We start from the raw sequence: 26,209 nt of genomic DNA, 5'->3' as shown, positions 1-26,209 counted from the left end.
CAGTCTATGACCTGATGAGGTAGCTCTCTTTTCCAGCCAAGCATTACCACGACCATTAAACTAATCATTGACTTAATTCAGACAATCAGGAGAGCCAATCCTATCAGAGAAAAGATGGTTGGTTGCAGTGTACGAATAAACCTATTAACTTTAGTGCACTCAGATACAGAGGAGACCACACTTTTAGCATCTAAATACAGAAATTCCTTGTCCTCCAGCGAAAAAAATGAAATCATAGCCCTTTCCGTTTCAGCTAAGCCATGTCTGGGGAGGTAGCGGAGGAAGGGTGCCTCTCTACGACCATCTATCAGTCGTTAATTTGTGACCATGAATAATTCAAGCTTCCCTTTGAGGCCCATCTGTTAATGAAGGGGAGTCTCCCTCTGGTGGTGGAGGACATTATTACACTGGTCCCCTGCACACGACCTACTCCTCCCTTGTTTAAAAAAAAAAACAGTTCTACAATAGATAGAGGTTCTGTGGTTTGTAACCATTAAAACAGGTTACGTATGGAATAGGATTCCACTGTGGTAAAAAACAAACATTGTTGGGGCTATATAGCACCCTTTTTATGGTTCTTTATAGAACCTTTATGGAGAACGGTTCTATAAAGAACCTGTCTCTATCTTAAAGGTTCTTTGTTGTTCCTTTTAAAGAACCATACAGGGTTTTATATTCTATTTATTTTGGTCAGCCATATTATACTGTTAAAATTCCATAGGTGTTATGATTGTGTTAATTGACAAGTTGAATCCAATGAGCTACCTCTGGAACAGCTGGGGGGTCCCTGAGGAGAGAAGAACCACTGACTGATTCAGTCAACCATATATGCAGAATATGGAATTGCATAACACAACACATTAGATAAACTGCAATGATGTTCAATGTTTTATTTAAAGGTTTAAAAAAAAAAAAATGTAATTTAGCAGATGCTCTTATCCAGAGCGACTTGTACCTTTTCGTACAGGTCCCACATGGGAATCAAACGTGGGACACAAACCCACAACCCTGGCATGCTCTACCAACTGAGCCACACGGGACTCCCACTCACAGTTGCACGGACTAGTAACCGAAAGTTTGCAAGTTCGAATCCCCGAGCTGACAAGGTACAAATCTGTCGTTCTGTCCCTGAACAGGCAGTTAGCCCACTGTTCCTAGACCATCATTGAAAATAAGAATTTGTTCTTAACTGACTTGCGTAGTAAAATAAAGGTAAAATAAAAATTTAAAAAATTAAAGAGCTGTGAGCAAACCACGTCCCAAAATGCTCCAATGAGCCGCATCCTTTACATTTTAATTATCACTAAAGAGCAAAGAACTCTTGAAGAGGTCAAAGGTTAAACTGAGTCATTATGCTTCCTCCCTTCCCAAAGAACCCTTGAAGAGGTCAAAGGTTAAACTGAGTCATTATGGTTCCTCTCTTCCCAAAGAACCCTTGAAGAGGTCAAAGATTAAACTGAGTCATTATGGTTCCTCTCTTCCCAAAGAACCCTTGAAGAGGTCAAAGGTTAAACTGAGTCATTATGGTTCCTCTCTTCCCAAAGAACCCTTGAAGAGGTCAAAGGTTAAACTGAGTCATTATGGTTCCTCCCTTCCCAAAGAACCCTCATTTTGTTGTGTATGGGGACTGAGGATGTTGCCCAGGCATATGTTCCAAGTGACACCCTATTCCCTATATAGTGCACTACTATAGACCAGGACTGGCATCCTATTCCCTATATAGTGCACTAACAGAGAGCCATTTAGTCCATTCATTTTGACCAGAGCAGTGTGGGCCCCAGAATGTTGCCCTGCTTTTTAGAATGAATGTAAAGGACTCTGACCAAACTGTAGAGCTGTTACGCCTCTTGGTCATTCAAATCTCCTTTTATTGGAACGGAAAGAAGAGTTTAGACTACTTTTATTATTATTATTATTATTATTATTTAAAACCTTTATTTAAACTAGGCAAGTCAGTTAAAGAACAAATTCTTATTTACAATGACGGCCTACCCCGGACAAACGCAGACAACCCTGGGCCAATTGTGCACCACCCTATGGGACTCCCAATCACGGCTGGATGTGATGCAGCCTGGATTGAGATGCCCCCTAAATTTCTACCTTGCTTCCTTCCTTTCTTCCTCCCTCGTTCCCTCACTTCCTCTCTATCGCTCCCTCCCTGGTCAAGGTCATAGTATAGTCCATCTGTCCTGACTGTATAGTGCACATTGCGGTGGGACCCTCACTTCCACCTGTCCCCTTCTTGTCAGAAAGGTGATTTCCATAACGACAGAAGGAGTGATGCATCACGTTGTGAACCAGAGTTTGCATGAGATGACAGCTCTACGTTGCAGCTCACTCACACAACGGTGTCATCTACATCACAAGTCCCTCAGAGCGCATTAGCCTCCAATGCCACGTGGCGTAGCGGCGTCTGCTAGCATTCAGCCATCAATCACCAGTCAGACGGGCTAGCCGTATGCTAACGTTAGTTCTATTGTGACTGACAAAAGGGTACTCCCACGCTGTCTGCCTCTGTCTTTAGCACAGACATCATATAATGATGCTTTCTACTCCACCAATAGGCTACCTTCCAGAAGACTAAATACTAATATCTGTGGATATAGTCTTTATATGTAGTATTCATAAACCTACATCTTTATAGTCACTCACCCACTCACACACATGCGCCCACACACAGACGCCCACACACAGACGCCCACACACACACACACACACAAACACACACGGACACACACACGGGCACACACACACGGACACACACACGGACATACACACGGACACACGCACACACACACACACGGACACACACACGGACACACGCACGCGCTCACACACACTCACTAGCCGTCATTGGGAAGGTGTATTGACAGTTGGGAAAATATGGCTTCACTGTAAGAACAATGTTCAGTACAGGAACCCCAACACACCCCTCCTCCCCTCCCCTCTGCCAACATCTGTCGCCATGGCGCTACTTCAGTCACCACCCACCAACAGCTGCAGGGCAGGACTCACACACACACACACACACACACACACACACACACACACCAAAATATATACTTATTTTTATTTAACTAGGCAAGTCAGTTAAGAACAAATTGTTATTAACAATGACTGCCTACCGGGGAACAGTGGGTTAATTGCCTTGTTCAGGGGCAGAACGACAGATTTGTACCTTGTCAGCTCGGGGTTTCAGTCTTGCAAACTTTTGGTTACTAGTCCAACGCTCTAACAACTAGGCTACCTGCTGCCCCTTGGCCAAGGTCATCCCCCCAACAGCTGCAGACCACCAGATTACCAAGTAGTCTACAGTGGTGTATGGAGTTGTAAGGTCAACCAACCGTCTACAGTGGTTCAATGTGCTGAAGGTCAACCAATCGTCTACAGTGGTTCAATGTGCTGTAAGGTCAACCGTCTACAGTGGTTCAATGTGCTGTAAGGTCAACCAACCATCTACAGTGGTTCAATGTGCTGAAGGTCAACCAACCGTCTACAGTGGTTCAATGTGCTGTAAGGTCAACCGTCTACAGTGGTTCAATGTGCTGTAAGGTCAACCAACCGTCTACAGTGGTTCAATGTGCTGAAGGTCAACCGTCTACAGTGGTTCAATGTGCTGTAAGGTCAACCAACCGTCTACAGTGGTTCAATGTGCTGTAAGGTCAACCAACCGTCTACAGTGGTTCAATGTGCTGTAAGGTCAACCAACCATCTACAGTGGTTCAATGTGCTGAATGTCAACCGTCTACAGTGGTTCAATGTGCTGTAAGGTCAACCAACCATCTACAGTGGTTCAATGTGCTGAAGGTCAACCAACCGTCTACAGTGGTTCAATGTGCTGTAAGGTCAACCGTCTACAGTGGTTCAATGTGCTGTAAGGTCAACCAACCGTCTACAGTGGTTCAATGTGCTGTAAGGTCAACCAACCATCTACAGTGGTTCAATGTGCTTAAGGTCAACCGTCTACAGTGGTTCAATGTGCTGTAAGGTCAACCAACCATCTACAGTGGTTCAATGTGCTTAAGGTCAACCGTCTACAGTGGTTCAATGTGCTGTAAGGTCAACCAACCGTCTACAGTGGTTCAATGTGCTGTAAGGTCAACCGTCTACAGTGGTTCAATGTGCTGTCTAAGTGGTTCAATGTGCTGTAAGGTCAACCGTCTACAGTGGTTCAATGTGCTGTCAACCAATCGTCTACAGTGGTTCAAGGTCAACCAACCATCTACAGTGGTTCAATGTGCTGTAAGGTCAACCAACCATCTACAGTGGTTCAATGTGCTGAAGGTCAACCAACCGTCTACAGTGGTTCAATGTGCTGTAAGGTCAACCGTCTACAGTGGTTCAATGTGCTGTAAGGTCAACCAATCGTCTACAGTGGTTCAATGTGCTGTAAGGTCAACCAACCATCTACAGTGGTTCAATGTGCTGTAAGGTCAACCATCTACAGTGGTTCAATGTGCTGTAAGGTCAACCGTCTACAGTGGTTCAATGTGCTGAAGGTCAACCAACCGTCTACAGTGGTTCAATGTGCTGTAAGGTCAACCAACCGTCTACAGTGGTTCAATGTGCTGAAGGTCAACCAACCGTCTACAGTGGTTCAATGTGCTGTAAGGTCAACCGTCTACAGTGGTTCAATGTGCTGTAAGGTCAACCAATCGTCTACAGTGGTTCAATGTGCTGTAAGGTCAACCAACCATCTACAGTGGTTCAATGTGCTGTAAGGTCAACCATCTACAGTGGTTCAATGTGCTGTAAGGTCAACCGTCTACAGTGGTTCAATGTGCTGAAGGTCAACCAACCGTCTACAGTGGTTCAATGTGCTGTAAGGTCAACCAACCGTCTACAGTGGTTCAATGTGCTGAAGGTCAACCAACCGTCTACAGTGGTTCAATGTGCTGTAAGGTCAACCAACCGTCTACAGTGGTTCAATGTGCTGTAAGGTCAACCAACAGTCTACAGTGGTTCAATGTGCTGTAAAGGTGTCTACAGTGGTTCAAGGTCAAGTGGTTCCAACCATCTACAGTGGTTCAATGTGCTGTAAGGTCAACCAACCGTCTACAGTGGTTCAATGTGCTGTAAGGTCAACCAACCATCTACAGTGGTTCAATGTGCTGTAAGGTCAACCATCTACAGTGGTTCAATGTGCTGTAAGGTCAACCAACCGTCTACAGTGGTTCAATGTGCTGTAAAGTCAACCATCTACAGTGGTTGAATGTGCTGTAAGGTCAACCAACCGTCTACAGTGGTTCAATGTGCTGTAAAGTCAAGTCTCAATGTGCTGTAAGGTCAACCGTCTACAGTGGTTCAATGTGCTGTAAAGTCAACCAACCGTCTACAGTGGTTCAATGTGCTGTAAAGTCAACCAACCGTCTACAGTGGTTCAATGTGCTGTAAAGTCAACCAACCGTCTACAGTGGTTCAATGTGCTGTAAGGTCAACCAACCGTCTACAGTGGTTCAATGTGCTGTAAGGTCAACCAACCGTCTACAGTGGTTCAATGTGCTGTAAAGTCAACCAACCGTCTACAGTGGTTCAATGTGCTGTAAGGTCAACCAACCGTCTACAGTGGTTCAATGTGCTGTAAGGTCAACCAACCGTCTACAGTGGTTCAATGTGCTGTAAGGTCAACCAACCATCTACAGTGGTTCAATGTGCTGTAAGGTCAACCATCTACAGTGGTTCAATGTGCTGTAAGGTCAACCAACCGTCTACAGTGGTTCAATGTGCTGTAAAGTCAACCAACCGTCTACAGTGGTTCAATGTGCTGTAAGGTCAACCAACCGTCTACAGTGGTTCAATGTGCTGTAAGGTCAACCAACCGTCTACAGGGGCTCATTGTTGCAGGACAGTCTCTCATTAAACTCTCCAGATCTGTTCTAATTGAAAAGCCACAGACAAGGATGTGAAGGAGTATTGTAACACTCAGGCTGATACACATCATTATAAGGCTATGACACATCATATGACACATCATTATAAGGCTATGACACATCATTATCAGGCTACGCCACATCATTATAAGGCTATGACACATCATTATAAGGCTATGACACATCATTATCAGGCTACGCCACATCATTACCAGGCTATGACACATCATTATAAGGCTATGACACATCATTATCAGGCTATGACACATCATTATCAGGCTATGACACATCATATGACAAATCATTATAAGGCTATGACACATCATTATCAGGCTACGCCACATCATTATCAGGCTATGACACGTCATTATCAGGCCATGGAACATCATTACCAGGCTATGACACATCATTACCAGACTATGACACATCATTACCAGGCTATGACACATCATTACCAGACTATGACAAATCATTACCAGGCTATAACACATCATTACCAGGCTATGACACATCATTACCAGGCTATGACACATCATTACCAGGCTATGACACATCATTACCAGACTATGACAAATCATTACCAGGCTATGACACATCATTACCAGGCTATGACACATCATTACCAGGCTATGACACATCATTACCAGGCTATGACACATCATTACCAGGCTATGACACATCATTATCAGGCTATGACACATCATTATCAGGCTATGACACATCATTACAAGGCTATGACACATCATATGACAAATCATTATAAGGCTATGACACATCATTATCAGGCTACGCCACATCATTATCAGGCTATGACACGTCATTATCAGGCTATGGAACATCATTACCAGGCTATGACACATCATTACCAGACTATGACAAATCATTACCAGTCTATGACACATCATTACCAGGCTATGACACATCATTACCAGGCTATGACACATCATTATCAGGCTATGACAAATCATTACCAGGCTATGACACATCATTACCAGGCTATGACACATCATTATCAGGCTACGCCACATCATTACCAGGCTATGACACATCATTACCAGGCTATGACACATCATTACAAGGCTATGACACATCATTATCAGGCTATGACACATCATTATCAGGCTATGACACATAATTACAAGGCTATGACAAATCATTACCAGGCTATGACACATCATTACCAGGCTATGACACATCATTACCAGGCTATGACACATCATTACAAGGCTATGACACATCATTACCAGGCTATGACACATCATTACAAGGCTATGACACATCAAGGCTATGACACATGACACATCCAGGCTATGACACATCATTACAAGGCTATGACACATCATTACCAGGCTATGACACATCATTACCAGGCTATGACACATCATTACCAGGCTATGACACATCATTACAAGGCTATGACACATCATTACCAGGCTATGACACATCATTACCAGGCTATGACACATCATTACCAGGCTATGACACATCATTACCAGGCTATGACACATCATTACAAGGCTATGACACATCATTATCAGGCTATGACACATCATCATCAGGCTATGACACATCATTACAAGGCTATGACACATCATCATCAGGCTATGACGCGTCATTATCAGGCTACGACACATCATTATCAGTCTATTCCATGTTATACTCACATTAAGCAGTGGGGACAGCTCCACAACCACCATTGGTTCACTGGGTTTGGGTTCTGGTCGGACCGTCACCGTCAGAATCTTAGAGTTGATCACAGCAGGGGCTCTAAAGAGAGAGAGAGAGAGAGAGAGAGAGAGAGAGAGAGAGAGATTATGGAACTATGGGACCTGGTCAAAAGTAATATCACCAGACCTGAGAGAGAGAGATCTGAGATATCACCAGAGAACTCACCAGACCTGAGTAATATCACCAGATCTGAGTAATATCACCAGAGTAATATCACCAGACCTGAGTAATATCACCAGACCTGAGTAATATCACCAGAAGTAATATCACCAGACCTGAGAGTAATATCACCAGACCTGAGTAATATCACCCAGATCTGACCTGGAGTAATATCACCAGACCTGAGTAATATCACCAGACCTGAGTAATATCTGAGTAATATCACCAGATCTGAGTAATATCAGACCTGAGTAATATCACCAGATCTGAGTAATATCACCAGACCTGAGTAATATCACCAGATCTGAGTAATATCACCAGACCTGAGTAATATCACCAGATCTGAGTAATATCACCAGACCTGAGTAATATCACCAGACCTGAGTAATATCACCAGACCTGAGTAATATCACCAGACCTGAGTAATATCACCAGACCTGAGTAATATCACCAGACCTGAGTAATATCACCAGACCTGAGTAATATCACCAGACCTGAGTAATATCACCAGACCTGAGTAATATCACCAGACCTGAGTAATATCACCAGACCTGAGTAATATCACCAGACCTGAGTGATATCACCAGAATTGAGTAATATCACCAGAATTGAGTAATATCACCAGACCTGAGTAATATCACCAGACCTGAGTAATATCACCAGACCTGAGTAATATCACCAGACCTGAGTAATATCACCAGACCTGAGTAATATCACCAGACCTGAGTAATATCACCAGACCTGAGTAATATCACCAGACCTGAGTAATATCACCAGAATTGAGTATTAGGGCCAGGACCATTAAGAAACAAACGTATCACAACCGGGAGTCCCATAGGGTGGTGTTATTGGTCCAGCATCGTCCGGGTTTGGCCCGGTGTTGGCCGTCATTGAAAATAAGAATTTATTCTTAACTGACTTGCCTTCTTAAATAAAGGTTAAATAAAACATTTAAAAATGTAATTAATAAAATGGAGAATGGGAGCAAGGAATGAAGAGAGGAATAGCTGACAGAATAACATATAGGGAGAAGATTACCAATAGAGAGGGAAGGTAGAAATAAAAAAGCAATGGATCTCTGGTCATTTTCTCGGGGTTGATGGCTGTCACACATCTTTAGTGATGAAAGTGTATAATTCCACATATAATCCTAATAACCATGACATGGCCTGACACCAAAGCACTACCATCTGTTTGTCACCATAGCGTTAGGAAGGATCAGTCTGACCGGGAGAGTTAAGCCCTCCTGAATTATAAACTCTTCCCAACTCTCCGGTAGTTCCCATATAATTGGATCAGCAGGAATAGGGAATTCCAGGAAGTGCTAGCGGTAGAGGGATAATCTGTGACGGCAAGGTTTAAGGCTTTAGAGATGAAGAATGATGGATGAGAGAGAGATAAGCTAAATGAATTGCAAACACTTTTCAATGGAATAGGAAACATACTTACTTGGGGGCAGGAAGGATGACTCCTAAGGTTCGATAAAGGATGGCTCCGATGACAAAATACGAGGTCTCCGTTTCTGTTTCTGAAAGACACAAACATAATAGTTATTAATATAAATTGAATTGAGGAAATACATGAGTGGTACTTATCCCACGCAGGCCCAAAGGCTACAGTCCAAACAGCAGATCACCTGTCCAGGAAGAAGGTTAAAGGTTAATATGTGTACACTGTATTCTAGTCGAGGCCTACTGTCCTATTCATATTCTGTCCATAATGTGCATAGGTAAAAGTACTTGAAAGTACTAGTTAAGTCGTTTTTTTTTTCATCTGCACTTTACGTTACAATTTATATATTTGACAACTTTTACTTTTACTTCACTACATTCCTGAAGAAAATAACGTACTTTTTACTCCATACATTTATCCTGACACCAACAAGTATTCATTACGTTTTCAATGCTTAGGAGAACAGGAATATGTTCTAATTCACACCCTTATCAAGAGAACATCCCTGGTCATCCCTACTGCTCTGGTCTGCTGGACTCACTAAACAGAGAACATCCCTGGTCATCCCTACTGCCTCTGGTCTTCTGGACTCACTAAACAGAGAACATCCCTGGTCATCCCTACTGCTCTGGTCTGCTGGACTCACTAAACAGAGAACATCCCTGGTCATCCCTACTGCCTCTGGTCTTCTGGACTCACTAAACAGAGAACATCCCTGGTCATCCCTACTGCCTCTGGTCTTCTGGACTCACTAAACAGAGAACATCCCTGGTCATCCCTACTGCTCTGGTCTGCTGGACTCACTAAACAGAGAACATCCCTGGTCATCCCTACTGCTCTGGTCTGCTGGACTCACTAAACAGAGAACATCCCTGGTCATCCCTACTGCCTCTGGTCTTCTGGACTCACTAAACAGTTAACATCCCTGGTCATCCCTACTGCTCTGGTCTTCTGGACTCACTAAACAGAGAACATCCCTGGTCATCCCTACTGCTCTGGTCTGCTGGACTCACTAAACAGAGAACATCCCTGGTCATCCCTACTGCTCTGGTCTGCTGGACTCACTAAACAGAGAACATCCCTGGTCATCCCTACTGCCTCTGGTCTTCTGGACTCACTAAACAGAGAACATCCCTGGTCATCCCTACTGCCTCTGGTCTTCTGGACTCACTAAACAGAGAACATCCCTGGTCATCCCTACTGCTCTGGTCTGCTGGACTCACTAAACAGAGAACATCCCTGGTCATCCCTACTGCTCTGGTCTGCTGGACTCACTAAACAGAGAACATCCCTGGTCATCCCTACTGCCTCTGGTCTTCTGGACTCACTAAACAGTTAACATCCCTGTTCATCCCTACTGCTCTGGTCTTCTGGACTCACTAAACAGAGAACATCCCTGGTCATCCCTACTGCTCTGGTCTGCTGGACTCACTAAACAGAGAACATCCCTGGTCATCCCTACTGCCTCTGGTCTTCTGGACTCACTAAACAGTGAACATCCCTGGTCATCCCTACTGCTCTGGTCTTCTGGACTCACTAAACAGAGAACATCCCTGGTCATCCCTACTGCTCTGGTCTGCTGGACTCACTAAACACAAATGCCTTGTTTGTAAATTATGTGTGAGTGTTGGAGTTTTCCCCTGGAAATCCTTTAAATACAAAATTGTACCATCTGGTTTGATTAATATAAAGAATTTGAAATGGTTTATACTTTTACTTTTGTTACTTAAGTATACTTAAAACCAAATACATTTAATGAAGTATAATTTTACTGGGTGACGTTCACTTTTACTTGAGTCATTTTCTTTTAAAGTATCTTTACTCTTACTCAAGTATGACAATTGGGTACATTTTCCACCACTGTGTATACACACCACCATATATAACCACTGTCTATACACACCACCATATATAACTACTGTCTATACACACCACCATATATAACTACTGTCTATACACACCACCATATATAACTACTGTCTATACACACCACCATATATAACTACTGTCTATACACACCACCATATATCTGACTGCACCAGATTTGCCAATTCATGCTGTGAGATGTTACCCCACTCTTCCACCAAGGCACCTGCCAGTTCATGGTCATTTCTGGGGGGGAATGGCCCTAGCCCTCACCCTCCGATCCAACAGGTCCCATACATGCTCAATGGGATTGAGATTCGGGCTCTTCGCTGGCCTTGGCAGAACACTGACATTCCTGTCTTGCAGGAAATCACGCACAGAACGAGCAGTATGTCTGGTGGCATTGTCATGCTGTAGGGTCATGTCATGATGAGCCTGCAGGAAGGGTACCACATGAGGGAGGAGGATGTCTTCCCTGTAATGCACAGCATTGAGATTGCCTGCAATGACAACAAGCTCAGTCGGATGATGTTGAGACACACCGCCCCAGACCATGACAGACTCTCCACCTCCAAATCGATCCCGCTCCAGGGTACAGGTCTCAGTGTAACGGTCATTCATTCGACGATAAACGCGAATCCGACCATGACCCCTGGTGAGACAAAACCGCGACTCGTCAGTGAAGAGCACTTTTTGCCAGTCCTGTCTGGTCCAGAGACGGTGGGTTTGTGCCCATAGGCGACGTTGTTGCCGGTGATGTCTGGTGAGGACCTGCCTTACAACAGGCCTACAAGCCCTCAGTCCAGCCTCTCTCAGCCTATTGCGTACAGTCTGAGCACTGATGAAGGGATTGTGCGTTCCTGGTGTAACTCGGGCAGTTGCTGTTGCCATCCTGCACCTGTCCCGCAAGTGTGATGTTCGGACGTACCGATCCTGTACAGGTGTTGTTACACGTGGTCCGCCACTGCGAGGACAATCAGCTGTCCATCCTGTCTCCCTGTAGTGCTGTCTTAGGCGTCTCACAGGAAGGACATTGCAATTTATTGCCCTGGCCACATCTGCAGTCCTCATGCCTCTTTGCAACATGCCTAAGGTACGTTCACGCAGATGAGCAGGGACCCCAGGCATCTTTCTTTTGGTGTTTTTCAGAGTCAGTAGAAAGGCCTCTTTAGTGTCCTAAGTTTTCATAACTGTGACCTTTAATTGCCTACCATTTGTAAACTGTTGGTGTCTTAACGACCATTCCATAGGTGCATGTTCATTAATTGTTTATGGTTCATTGAACAAGCATGGGAAACAGTGTTGAAACCCTTTACAATGAAGATCTGTGAAGTTATCTGGATTTTTACAAATTATCTTTTTTTGCTGAGTTTATATGTATATTCCGGACTCTGACATTGCTCATTTCTTAGTTCCTTTCTTTAAATGTTGGGCTTTGTGTGCATTGTTTTGTATTGTCAGGTATTACTACACTGTTGAAGTTAGTAACATAAGCATTTCGCTACACCTATGACTGCATCTGCTAAATATGTGTACTAGTAACTGAATGGTTAAAGTTCAAACCAGCTGAGAGAATTGAAAACAAAAGATAGAGATTGACATTTAGAAGTGAAAGGGGAAAGATTCTGCCCCTGAACAGGCATTCTTATCCCTAGACTCCTTTCCTCAACCGTCTCTTGAAAATAAGAATTTGCTTTTCCTTGTCAAAACTGACTTGCCTAGTTAAATAAAGGTAAAATAAAAAATAAAAAAAAAACTGTTGAAGTTAGTAACATAAGCATTTCGCTACACCTATGACTGCATCTGCTAAATATGTGTATGCGACCATTACAATTTGATATGAAGTTAAAGGTTCACCAACCAGCTGAGAGGAATTGAAAACCAAAAGATAGAGATTGACATTTAGAAGTGAAAGGGGAAAGATAAATAGCCTCTTGTACTGAGACCACATGTCATTCTCCCCTCATCCGTCTAGACTTCCTTCCTCCTCAACCGTCTCTTTCCATTTCCAACTGCCTCTTTGCTTTTCCTTGTCAAAACTTTTTCTCCAAAGGCCAAAGACTTCCTCGATATTCAAGGCCAAAGACTCTCTTTCAGTTCAATTGCCAAAGACTCTCTTTTATTGGAATGGGAAACATGACTTTCATTACTCACAGGCCAAAGACATTTCACCCTTCATCCCTTTCAACAGGCCAAAGACTCTCTTTCTACTCAACAGGCCAAAGACTCTCTTTCTACTCAACAGGCCAAAGACTCTCTTTCTACTCAACAGGCCAAAGACTCTCTTTCTACTCAACAGGCCAAAGACTCTCTTTCTACTCAACAGGCCAAAGACTCTCTTTCTACTCAACAGGCCAAAGACTCTCTTTCTACTCAACAGGCCAAAGACTCTCTTTCTACTCAACAGGCCAAAGACTCTCTTTCTACTCAACAGGCCAAATACTCTCTTTCTACTCAACAGGCCAAAGACTCTCTTTCTACTCAACAGGCCAAAGACTCTCTTTCTACTCAACAGGCCAAAGACTCTCTTTCTAATCAACAGGCCAAAGACTCTCTTTCTACTCAACAGGCCAAAGACTCTCTTTCTACTCAACAGGCCAAAGACTCTCTTTCTACTCAACAGGCCAAAGACTCTCTTTCTACTCAACAGGCCAAATACTCTCTTTCTACTCAACAGGCCAAAGACTCTCTTTCTACTCAACAGGCCAAAGACTCTCTTTCTACTCAACAGGCCAAAGACTCTCTTTCTACTCAACAGGCCAAAGACTCTCTTTCTACTCAACAGGCCAAAGACTCTCTTTCTACTCAACAGGCCAAATACTCTCTTTCTACTCGACAGGCCAAAGACTCTCTTTCTACTCAACAGGCCAAATACACTCTTTCTACTCAACAGGCCAAACACTCTCTTTCTACTCAACAGGCCAAAGACTCTCTTTCTACTCAACAGGCCAAACACTCTCTTTCTACTCAACAGGCCAAAGACTCTCTTTCTACTCAACAGGCCAAATACTCTCTTTCTACTCAACAGGCCAAAGACTCTCTTTCTACTCAACAGGCCAAATACTCTCTTTCTACTCGACAGGCCAAAGACTCTCTTTCTACTCAACAGGCCAAAGACTCTCTTTCTACTCAACAGGCCAAATACTCTCTTTCTACTCAACAGGCCAAATACTCTCTTTCTACTCAACAGGCCAAACACTCTCTTTCTACTCAACAGGCCAAACACTCTCTTTCTACTCTGTGCTTCCTCTGCTTCCCCCTTCTATTTCTCTCCCTCCATCCCTCTCTCCCTGGAGCCGTGTTGCAGAGAGTTGATCTCTCCCAGAGAGAGGTTGTGTTTCTCTTTAAATGTCACCCTGTCTGGAGGGAAGGAAGGTAGGTAGGGATTGAGGAAGGGGGAAAGGAGTCAGGGAAGCAAGGATGGAGGAGTGAGGGAGGGAGTAGAAAGGAAAATAAAGGAGGGAAAATACTCAGGCACACGGGATGAGTCATCCAAAATCTAACAGAGAGCGAGCGAGAGAGAGAGAGATGGAGAGTGATAGAGAGAGAGAGAGAGATGATCAAAGTCAACGACGAAGAGCAGTCACTGTGATGGATCCTAATTGAAGGCAGTGTGCATGAACATGCAAATGAGATGCCCCGTGATATTGTGGATGAAAGTGTCTGGGTGAGAGCGAGGGGTGACACTCCTACACTTGACCAGACCACAAACTCATTACAGACATCCTGATTGAGACCAGAAGTCCATTCAGTCACACAAACTTTAATCTATAAATTTTCCTCTAATATAATTTGGTCACCCCATTATTTTTAAAGTGTTTAAATTAGTGTTGGCTAACCGTTAGCTAGCGTGTAAATGAGTGTTTGCAAACCATTAACTAGTGTTTAAATGAGTGTTGGCTAACCGTTAGCTAGCGTGTAAATGAGTGTTTGCAAACCATTAACTAGATTTTAAATGAGTGATGGCTAACCGTTAGCTAGCGTGTAAATGAGTGTTTGCAAACCATTAACTAGATTTTAAATGAGTGATGGCTAACCGTTAGCTAGCGTGTAAATGAGTCTTTGCTAACTATTAACTAGCGTTTAAATGAGTGTTAGCTAACCGTTAGCTGCCAACTGAAATAGAAAATGACTAAACGTGATCTTGAGACTGGCCTATCAAACTAGAGCGTATACAGATTGAGATGCAGCTCTAAACGCATCCATGAAAGCCAGTTATATCTAAGACATTGGCAAAATGCCATTGATATCCATTGCAGATGTACGTTAAGGGTCAACGGTGTAATAGGTTGTGTTTTAGTACTGTGTATAAATGAATAGACCATATCATGTATCCATTTCTTTATTAAGCCCTGACCTTCTGGGCTGTCATTGGATCATTGTGTCTCATGAGGTTGAATGTGAATGTGTGTGTCTGTGTGCCATAGAACTAGTGCATGGATCTACAGTATCTGTGTATATGCCATCTAGGAGTGTCCTAACCAGTCTATACCTCTGGGTCAGTGTCATCTCATGGATCAGTGAACAAGCCAGGCATTGGGCTGTGGAGCGAGTCATGAGCCTATCATTGGCCAGTGTGTGTGTGTGATGTGTGTTGTGTGTTGTGTGCTGTGTGTGCGTATAAACTAATGCGCGTGTGTGTGCGCATGTGTGCAATTCTCAATCCTATTGAGCCTATCAGTGGGACTGTCTGTGGGAGAATGGCTTTGGTAACAGGTTAAACGAACCAAACACTTTGATAAACATCAGATCACTGGTCACAATGAGCTCTCTGCACTGCCAGTCAATGGATCCACTGACCTCCAACCGCTACAATTCTTTAGTCATGACTGTGACTATGGAGGGAGACACAGAGGGAGAGAAAGGCTCTGTCAGGGAGAGGGGGGATGAGGGAGAGAGGGGATGAGGGAGAGAGATGAGGGAGAGAGAGAGGGGATGAGGGAAAAAGAGAGGGAATGAGGGAGAGAGAGGGGATAAGGGAAAAAGAGAGGGAATGAGGGAGAGACAGGGGATGAGGGAGAGAGAGAGGGGATGAGGGAGAGAGTGGGTGCGGCAGAGAGAGAGGGGATGAGGGAGAAAGAGAGGGAATGAGGGAGAGACGGGATGAGGGAGAGAGAGTGTGAGGGAGAGAGAGAATGGATGAGGGTGAGAGAGGGGATGAGGGAGAGAGAAAGAGGGTGAGGAAGAGACAGGGGATGAGGCAGAGAGAGAGGGGATGAGGGAGAGAAATGAGGGAGAGAGAGAGAGGGGATAAGGGAGAAAGAGAGGGAATGAGGGAGAGACAGGGGATGAGGGAGAGAGAGAGGGGATGAAGGAGAGAGAGAAGGGATGACGGAAAGAGAAGGGATGAGGGAGAGAGAGAGGGGATGAGGGAGAGAGTGTGTGCGGCAGAGAGAGAGGGGATGAGGGAGAGAGAGGGGATAAGGGAGAAAGAGAGAGAATGAGGAAGAGACAGGGGATGAGGGAGAGAGAGTGGATAAGGGAGAGAGAGAGGGTGAGGGAGAGAGAGAATGGATGAGGGAGAGAGAGGGGATGAGGGAGAGAGAGAGAGGGGATGAAGGAGAGAGTGAGGGATGAGGAGAGAGAGGGGGAATGAGGGAGAGAGAGAGGGGATAAGGGAGAGAGAGAGAGAGGTAATGAGGGTGTGAGAGAGGGGATGAGGGAGAGACAAGGGATGAGGGAGAGAGAGGGTGCGGCAGAGAGAGAGGGGAGGAAGGATGAGGGAGAGCGAGATGGATGAAAGAGAGGCAGATAGAGAGAGAGGGTGAGAGTAGGAGAGTAGGGAGAGAGCCAGAGATGAGAGAGAGATAAAGAGAGAGATAGTGAGAGAGATTGAGGGAGAGAGAGAGAGAGAGAGAGAGAGAGAGAGAGGGGATGAGGGGAGAGAGAGAGGATGAGGAGAGAGGGGATGAGGGAGAGAGGGGATGGGGAGAGGGCAGAGAGAGAGAGGGATGAGGGGGAGAGAGATGAGGGAGAGAGGGAGAGAGGATGGGGGAGAGAGAGGGGATGAGGAGAGAGAGAGGGGATAAGGGGGAGAGAGGGGTGAGGGAGAGAGAGAGGGGGATGAGGGAGAGAGAGGGGATAAGGGAGAGAGAGAGAGAGGGGGATGAGGGAGAGAGAGGAGGGGGATGAGGAGAGAGTGGGGATGAGGAGAGAGAGTGAGGATGAGGGAGAGAGAGAGAGGGGATGAGGGAGAGAGGGGATGAGGGAGAGAGAGTGGATAAGGGAGAGAGAGGGTGAGGGAGAGAGAGAGGAGAGGGGATGGGATGAGGGAGAGAGAGAGAGGATGAAGGAGAGAGAGGGATGAGAGGGGAGAGAGAGAGGGGATGAGGGAGAGAGAGAGGGGATAAGGGAGAGAGAGAGGGGGATGAGAGAGGGAGGGATGAGGGTGAGAGAGAGGGGATGAGGGAGAGATGAGGGAGGATGAGGGAGAGAGAGGGTGCGGAGAGAGGGGAGGAGGGGAGAGAGGGGAGGATGGCGAGAGAGAGAGAGGCAGATAGAGAGAGAGAGGGATGAGGGATAGGAGAGAGAGAGAGGGGGTGAGGAGAGAGAGATAAAGAGGGAGAGAGAGAGGGATAGAGGAGAGAGAGAGAGAGAGAGAGAGAGAGGGAGAGAGAGGAGGGGATGAGGGAGAGAGAGGGATGAGGGAGAGAGAGAGGGTGAGGGGATGAGGAGAGAGAGAGGGGATGAGAGGAGGGATGAGAGAGAGGGGGGGGAAGAGAGAGGGATGAGGGAGAGAGAGGGGATGAGGAGAGAGGGATGAGGGAGCGAGAGAGATGAGGGAGAGAGAGGGGAGTGAGGGAGAGAGAGGGGATAAGGATGAGGAAAGAGAGAGAAGGAGAGAGAGAGACAGGGGATGAGGGAGAGAGAGGGATGAGGGAGAGAGAGAGGGATGAGGGAGAGAGAGTGGATGAGGGAGAGAGAGGGGATGAGGAGAGAGAGAGAGAGGGGATGAGGGAGAGAGAGTGAGGGATGAAGGAGAGAGATGAGAGGGGAGATGAGGGGATGAGAGAGAGAGGGGATGAGGGAGAGAGAGAGAGAGGTAATGAGGGAGTGAGGGAGAGGGGATGGGGAGAGAGAAGGGATGAGGGAGAGAGAGGGTGATGGCAGAGAGAGAGGAGATGAAGGGAGAGAGAGGGAAAGGGATGAGGAGAGAGAGAGGGGGAGAGGGAGAGAGTGAGGGGGGATGAGGAGAGAGAGAAGGGGATGAGGGAGAGAGAGAGGGGATGAGAGAGAGAGAGGGTGTGGGAGAGAGAGAGATAAGGAGAGAGAGAGGGATGAGGGAGAAGGGATGAGGGAGAGAGAGAGGGGATGAGGGAGAGAGTGGGTGTGGCAGAGAGAGAGGGGATGAGAGAGAGAGGGGAGAGAGAGAGGGGATGAGGGAGAGGGGGGATGAGGGAGAGAGGGGATGAGGGAGAGAGTGGGTGATGGAGAGAGAGAGGGGATGAGGGGATGAGGGGGGAGGGAGAGAGAGGGGAGGGAGAGAGAGGGGGATGAGGAGAGAGAGGGGGAGGGAGAGAAGAGAGAGAAGGGGATGAGGGAGAGAGGGGATGAGGGAGAAGAGACAGGGGATGAGGAGAGAGAGAGGGATGGGAGAGAGAGAGGGGATGAGGGAGAGAGAGAGGGGATGAGGGAGAGAGAGGGTAATGAGGGAGAGAGAGGGGGATGAGGGAGAGAGAGGGATGAGGGAGAGAGAGAGGGGATGAGGGAGAGAGAGAGGGGGAAGGAGAGAGAGAGAATGGAGGGAGGAGAGGGATGAGGGAGAGAGAGATGAGGTAGAGAGTGAGGGAGAGAGGGATGAGGGGAGAGAGAGAGGGGATGAGGGAGAGAGAGGGGATGAGGGAGAGAGAGAGAGGGATGAGGGAGAGAGAGAGGGGGAGAAGGAGAGAGAGAGGGGATGAGGAGAGAGAGGGATGAGGGAGAGAGAGGGGATGAGGAGAGAGAGGGGAGAGAGAGAGAGGGTGTGGGAGAGAGAGAGGATGAGGGTAAGAGAAAAGGGAGAGGGAGAGAGAGGGGGGAGAGGGGGAGAGAGAGAGGAGGGATGAGGGAGAGAGAGAGGGATGAAGAGAGAGGGATGAGGGAGTGAGGGATGAGGGAGAGAGAGGGGATGAGGGAGAGAGAGAGGGGATGAAGGAGAGAGTGAGGGATGAGGGAGAGAGAGGGGGAATGAGGGAGAGAGTGAGGGATGAGGGAGAGAGAGAGGGGATGAGGGAGAGAGTAGGAGAGGGAGAGAGCCAGAGAGGGATGAGGGGATGAGAGAGAGAGGGTGTGGCAGAGAGAGAGGGGATGAAGGAGAGAGAGAAGGGATGAGAGAGGGATGAAAGAGAAGGGATGAGGAGAGAGAGAGAGGGGATGAGGAGAGAGAGTGTGTGCGGCAGAGAGAGAGGGGATGAGAAAGAGAGATGAGAGAGGGGAGAAGAGAGAGAATGAGGAAGAGACAGGGGATGAGGGAGAGAGAGTGGATAAGGGAGAGAGAGAGGGTGAGGGAGAGAGAGAATGGATGAGGGAGAGAGAAGGGATGAGGGGAGAGAGAGAGGGGATGAAGGAGAGAGTGAGGGATGAGGGAGAGAGAGGGGGAATGAGGGAGAGAGAGAGGGGATGAGGGAGGAGAGAGAGAGAGAGAATGGATGAGGGAGAGAGAAGGGATTAGGGGAGAGAGAGGGATGAGGGATGAAGGAGAGAGGGGGATGGATGAGAGAGAGAGGGGATGAGGGGATGGGAGAGAGGGAGAGGGGATGAGGGAGAGAGAGAGGGATGAGAGGAGAGAGAGAGGGGGATGAAGAGGGAGAGAGAGTGGGGGGGATGAGTGAGAAAGTGAGGGATGAGGGAGAGAGAGAGGGGATGATGGAGAGAGAGAGGGAATGAGAGAGAGAGGGTGTGGCAGAGAGAGAGAGGATGAGGGTAAGAGAAAAGGGATGAGGGATAGAGAGAGAGAGGGGATGGAGAGAGAGGGGGATTAGTAAGAGAGTGAGGGATGAGGGAGAGAGAGAGAGGGGATGAAGGAGAGAGAGAGGGGATGAGTGAGAGAGTGAGGGATGAGGGAGAGAGAGAGGGGATGAGGGAGATAGAGAGGGGATGAGAGAGAGAGGGTGTGGCAGAGAGAGAGAGGATGAGGGTAAGAGAAAAGGGATGAGGGATAGAGAGAGAGGGGGGATGAGGTAGAGAGAGAGCCAATGAGGGTGTGAGAGAGGGGATGAGGGAGAGACAAGGGATGAGGGAGAGAGAGGGTGCGGCAGAGAGAGAGGGGAGGAAGGAGAGAGCGAGAAAGAGAGGCAGATAGACAGAGAGGGTGAGAGTAGGAGAGTAGGAGAGAGCCAGAGAGTGAGAGAGAGATAAAGAGAGAGATAGTGAGTGAGATAGAGAGAGTGAGAGAGAGAGAGAGAGAGAGAGAGAGAGAGAGAGTGGGTGTGGCAGAGAGAGAGGGGATAAGGGAGAGAGAGAGAGAGGGGGATGAAGGAGAGAGAGGAGGATGAGGGAGGGGATAAGGGAGAAAGAGAGAGGGAGAGAGGGGATGAGGGGGATGAGGAGAGAGAGAGAAGGGGATGAGGGAGAGAGGGGAGAGGGGATAAGGGAAAAAGAGAGAGGGAATGAGGGAGAGACAGGGATGAGGGGATGAGAGAGAGAGAGGGATGAGGGAGATAGGGAGAGAGAGGGGATGAGGAGAGAGAGTGGGATGAGGTAGAGAGAGGAGGGATAAGGCAGAGAGAGAGAGGGGATGAGGAGAGAAAGAGAGGGAATGAGGGAGAGACAGGATGAGGGAGAGAGAGTGGATAAGGGAGATAGAGAGGGTGAGGGAGAGAGAGAATGGATGAGGGGTGAGAGAGGGGAGGGATGAAGAGAGTGGAGGGATGAGGGGGAGAGAGGGGATGAGGGAAGAGGGTGAGGGCAGAGAGAGAGGGATGAGGGGAGAGAGATGAGGAGAGAGAGGGAGAGAGAGGGATGAGGGAGAGAGAGAGAGGAGAATGAGGGAGAGACAGGGGATGAGGGAGAGAGAGAGGGGATGAAGAGAGAGTGAGGGAGAGAGAAGGGATGAGGAGAAGAAAAGGGGGAGAGAGAAGGGATGAGGAGAGGGAGAGAGAGGGGATGAGGGATGGGGATGAGTGTGTGGGACTTTCCTGTGGGGCCTGTGTTATTAGAGAGAGAGGGGATGAGGGAGAGAGAGGGGATAAGGGAGAAAGAGAGAGAATGAGGAAGAGACAGGGGATGAGAGGAGAGAGATTTGGATAAGGGAGAGAGAGATGGGGGGTGAGGGAGAGAGAGAATGGATGGCTGGGGAGATTCAGAGAGAGGGGATGAGGGGAGAGAGAGCTCAGGGGATGAAGGAGAGAGTCATCAGGGATGAGGGAGAGAGAGGGGGATGAGGCCAGGTCTTTTTCCAGAGAGAGGGGAAAAGGAGAGAGAGAGAGGGAGAGGGAATGAGGGAGATCTCTATCTCTGTCTGAGGGGAGGGAGATTCTTCTCTGTAGATTGAGTCTGGGCTCTGGCTGGGGGAGAGAGAGTGGGGATGAAGGATAGAGGGGGATGATTGCTTAGTTTTTGCTCTGACATGCACTGTCAACTGTGTGAGCATCTCAAGGATTATATATGGAAATAGGATTACCCTGAGCTCAATTTCAAGTCTCATAGCATGTCTGTCTGTCTGTCTGTCCGTCCGTCCGTCTGTCCGTCCGTCCGAGGTCCTGTGGATGCACTGCTCAGAGCACTGTGCCACCACAGTCCACAATGCACTGTTCAGAGCACTGCGCCACCACAGTTCATCAGAGCACTGGACATTAACCCTGTAACCACTGCTCAGAGCACTGTGAATTAACCCTGTAACCATTTTAAGCCTTCACCAAACCATAGGAATTAACCCTGTAACCATGAGGAATTAACCCTGTAACCATGAGGAATTAACCCTGTAACCATGAGGAATTAATTCTGTAACCAAGTGGAATTAACCCTGTAACCATGAGGAATTAACCCTGTAACCATGAGGAATTAACCCTGTAACCATGAGGAATTAATTTGTAAAAAATAGACCATAATATGTGGAATTTCGAAGGGATTTCTTGTGGGGAATACAGTTTGACTGTAAGAAGTGCAGATCAATTTGAAGAGGCGTTCAAAGTAGGACGTGGGACAATTGTTCCATGAAAAACGTAAGGGATAATCAAGAAGGGGCTATCTATGCGTTCTATGGAAAATAATGAACGACGTGGAAGGTGCGTTCCATGACGCGCTAGCAGAGTGGAACTGACCTTCCACAGAGTTGCATTATATTACAGAAAACTGCTGGTAGAAATGTGTTTAATATCCACTGAAGAAACTAGCAGGTTTATTAGATACTAGATAGCCAGTATACTAGACCTTTGCTTTCAAAAGCAGCTCAAACCTACAACATGTAACAAATGAATTATAGTCATTGAATTCTACCGTGCAAATATACTGTGCGCTATAGGGAAATAATGCATGCCCTAGAATGCCCTTCAAGCCAATCAGAAACTAGTATTCAATAAGGTGATGGGGCTGGGTCAACCTGTTACACATCAGGCTTTCTCTGTTCAGAGGTTAAAGTTATGATCACCTGCATTCACCTTGTGAGGACATCTTGACATCAGTGTGGTGAGGTCAGGGGAAGTCTTTAGAGGATGTATGAAGCCATATTTCACTATGAGGCATGTGATTATGATGATGATGAAGATGATGTCATGATGATGAGATGATGATGAAGACCATCTTACCTTCAGAGGTTAGGGTGAAGACCTCTTTGGGGATGTAGAGTTTGTCTTCGGCGGAACGAGCCCAGTCCTTCATTCCCCTCCTGCCCTTCATGGGGAAGTTGATGTCACTGGAGACCGCTGTCACGGGCTCTCGCTGTATTGTAATCACTATGGAGACAAAGCATACCGTTATCTCCATGGAGACCAAACATACCGTTATCTCTATGGAGATAAAACATATCGTTATCTCCATGGAGACCAAACATACCGTTATCTCCATGGAGACCAAACATACCGTTATCTCTATGGAGACAAAACATATCGTTATCTCCATGGAGACCAAACATACCGTTATCTCTATGCAGATAAAACATATTGCTATCTCTATGGAGACTAAACATATTGTTATCACTATGGAGACAAAACATATTGTTATCACTATGGAGACAAAACACATCGTTATCTCTATGGAGACAAATAAAAATCACGAGTTGACGAACACCCAAAATAGGTAGAGAGGTGCTGACTAATGGAAAGGCAAACTTATTTGAGTTATGATTACTGACAATTGGGAGTGTTGAGGATAAGACTGCAAAAATGCTGTTACATTTCCCCAAGATATCCAGAGGGAATAAGATAACCACAGGGAATAACCCATTACAGTCTATAGTAAGCCCTGTCTAAGCCGGGGGGTTATTACTAAGCTATATATAACTTCTTGGATATAGGGGGCGCTCTTTTCATTTTTGGATAAATAAACATTCCCGTTTTAAAGATATTTTGTCATAAAAAGATGCTCGACTATGCATATAATTGACAGCTTTGGAAATAAAACACTCTGACGTTTCCAAAACTGCAAAGATATTGTCTGTGAGTGCCACAGAACTGATGCTACAGGCGAAACCAAGATGAAATTTCAAACAGGAAGTGCCCCAGATTTTGAAGGTGCTGTGTTCCAATGTCTCCTTATATGGCTGTGAATGGGCCAGGAATGAGCTTACACTTTATGTCGTTTCCCCAAGGTGTCTGCAGCATTGTGACGTATTTGTAGGCATATCATTGGAAGATTGACCATTTTACACTACATCTACCAGGTGCTCGCTTGGTGTCCTCCGTCGCAATTATTGCCTAAATTATTGCCTTTCCATTTGCTTCCGAGGAGAAACCCAACTGCCACGAAAGATTTATCATCGAATAGATATGTGAAAAACACCTTGAGGCTTGATTCTAAACAACGTTTGCCATGTTTCTGTCGATATTATGGAGTTCATTTGGAAAAAAGTTCCAATGACTGAATTTTCTTTTTTTTTCTTAGCCAAACGTGATGAACAAAACGGCGCGATTTCTCCTGCACAAATTATCTTTTTGGAAAAAATTAACATTTGCTATCTAACTGAGAGTCTCCTCATTGAAAACATCCGAAGTTCTTCAAAGGTAAATGATTTTATTTGAATGCTTTTCTTGTTTTTGTGAAAATGTTGCCTGATAAATGCTAGGCTTAATGCTATGCTAGCTATCGATACTCTTCCACAAATGCTTGTGTAGCTATTGTTGAAAAGCATATGTTGAAAATCTGAGATCACAGTGTTGTTAACAAAAGGCTAAGCTTGTGAGTGAATATATTTCTTTCATTTCATTTGCGATTTTCATGAATAGTTAACGTTGCGTTATGGTAATGAGCTTGAGGCTATGATTACGCTCCCGGATACGGGATTGCTCGACGCAAGAAGTTAAGAAGGTCATACCAAGGATCATTTTACTATTTGATTTTAAATTGTAAGACCCCTTGTATAAAAAATTATTTGATGTAAAAAATTGGATTTGGGTTTACTGCTATTAACTCATACAAACGCATTGAATAACAAATTCACTTCATGGAACAACAACAGTCCCAACCCCCAAAAATTGAAAGGAAGATTTTTAGGAAGTGTCTGACCTATATCTGTTAACCCCTTATTTTTGGCACTAAACAGTCTCCATATATACAGTACTTCCATTCATTTTTTCAACTGGTACCGGGGGACCTTCAGAGGAGTATTGTGAGGCCTGTGGATGTCCTATAGCAAAACAACCATCACGGGTGTGTTCATGAGAATCTCTCCTTTCCCCAGAGAGGTCATATTAGTGTGTAGCCAAAACTGTTCGGACGCTACAGAAGTTGTCAGATCGTCTGAACCGACTTCAGACGAGTCCTAAGATGCTTGTAGAGGTTGTAGAGCAAAACGGAGAACACCATTTTGTGAGAAGACTGATTTTCGGGATGGTCACACTATGCTAGCTCTGTCACCTTTCACAGCAGATGCGGAAGTGCGACTTCTGCGTATGCAGTGGATTGAGACGTATCCAAAGCATCACAGATTTTTATGGGGATTCTTTATCACACTAATTAGATTTCCACAAGATGCGGATATCGACTCGAGGGGGGAAAGATACCCACAGGAAATAAGAAACCCACAGGAAACAAGATACCCACTGGGAAAAAGATACCCACTGGGAATAAGATACCCACCGGGAACAAGATACCCACCGGGAATAAGATACCCACCGGGAATAAGATACCGACAGGGTATAAGATACCCACAGGGAATAAGATACCCACTGGGAACAAGATACCCACTGGGAATAAGATACCCACTGGGAATAAGATACCCACTGGGAATAAGATACCCACAGGGAACAAGATACCCACAGGGAACAAGATACCCACTGGGAATAAGATACCCACTGGGAATAAGATACCCACTGGGAAAAAGATACCCATTGGGAATAAGATACCCACCGGGAATAAGATACCCACCGGGAATAAGATACCCACTGGGAATAAGATACCCACTGGGAATAAGATACCCACTGGGTATAAGATACCCACTGGGAATAAGATACCAACTGGGAATAAGATACCCACTGGGAATAAGATACCCACATGGAATAAGACACCCACAGGGAACAAGATAGCCACTGGGAATAAGACACCCACAGGGAACAAGATACCCACTGGGAATAAGACACCCACAGGGAACAAGATACCCGCTGGGAACAAGACACTCACAGGGAATAATACACCCACAGGGAATAAGACACCCACAGGGAATAAGACACCCACAGGGAATAAGATACCCACAGGGAACAAGACACCCAAAGGGAATAAGATACCCACAGGGAACAAGTTACATACTGTGAATAAGATACCCACGGGGAATAAGATACCCGCAGGGAAAAAGCAGGAAAAACTGGAATCCTCTAACCAGGATTTCTTGAAAACCTGGGAGTTTGGGGAAAGTTACTGGAATCTCACCCCTACCTGTCAGTGTTAAACTGACTACTCACTGAGGTTGTTGGTGACCACCAGGAAACTCTGGAAGGGTTTCTGATCCTCTCCAATCAGATGGATGAAGTCCTCCAAGATACGCATGAGATGGGCCGTACCAGGAG

At 46.1% G+C, this 26,209-nt stretch overlaps 1 protein-coding gene across 1 annotated transcript in view; it reads right to left on the bottom strand.

Annotated features, from left to right (window-relative positions):
* The window catches only part of LOC115116507 (adhesion G protein-coupled receptor B2-like), a 154,394-nt gene extending 128,185 nt beyond the window's left edge, over window positions 1-26,209 (bottom strand). Inside the window, exons 1-4 of the mRNA XM_065020258.1 lie at window positions 26,105-26,209; window positions 22,799-22,945; window positions 9,207-9,285; window positions 7,535-7,637 (exon numbers count right to left, since the gene is read on the bottom strand). Of these exons, the coding sequence (XP_064876330.1) occupies window positions 7,535-7,637; window positions 9,207-9,285; window positions 22,799-22,945; window positions 26,105-26,189 (414 nt within the window). The 5' untranslated portion in view covers window positions 26,190-26,209. The remainder of the gene's footprint in view (window positions 1-7,534; window positions 7,638-9,206; window positions 9,286-22,798; window positions 22,946-26,104) is intronic.

The sequence above is a fragment of the Oncorhynchus nerka genome, linkage group LG7 (assembly GCF_034236695.1).
Source record: "Oncorhynchus nerka isolate Pitt River linkage group LG7, Oner_Uvic_2.0, whole genome shotgun sequence".
Taxonomy (NCBI): domain Eukaryota; kingdom Metazoa; phylum Chordata; class Actinopteri; order Salmoniformes; family Salmonidae; genus Oncorhynchus; species Oncorhynchus nerka.
Note: the sequence above shows the minus strand (reverse complement) of the source record. Positions and strands in the feature narration are given on the sequence as shown.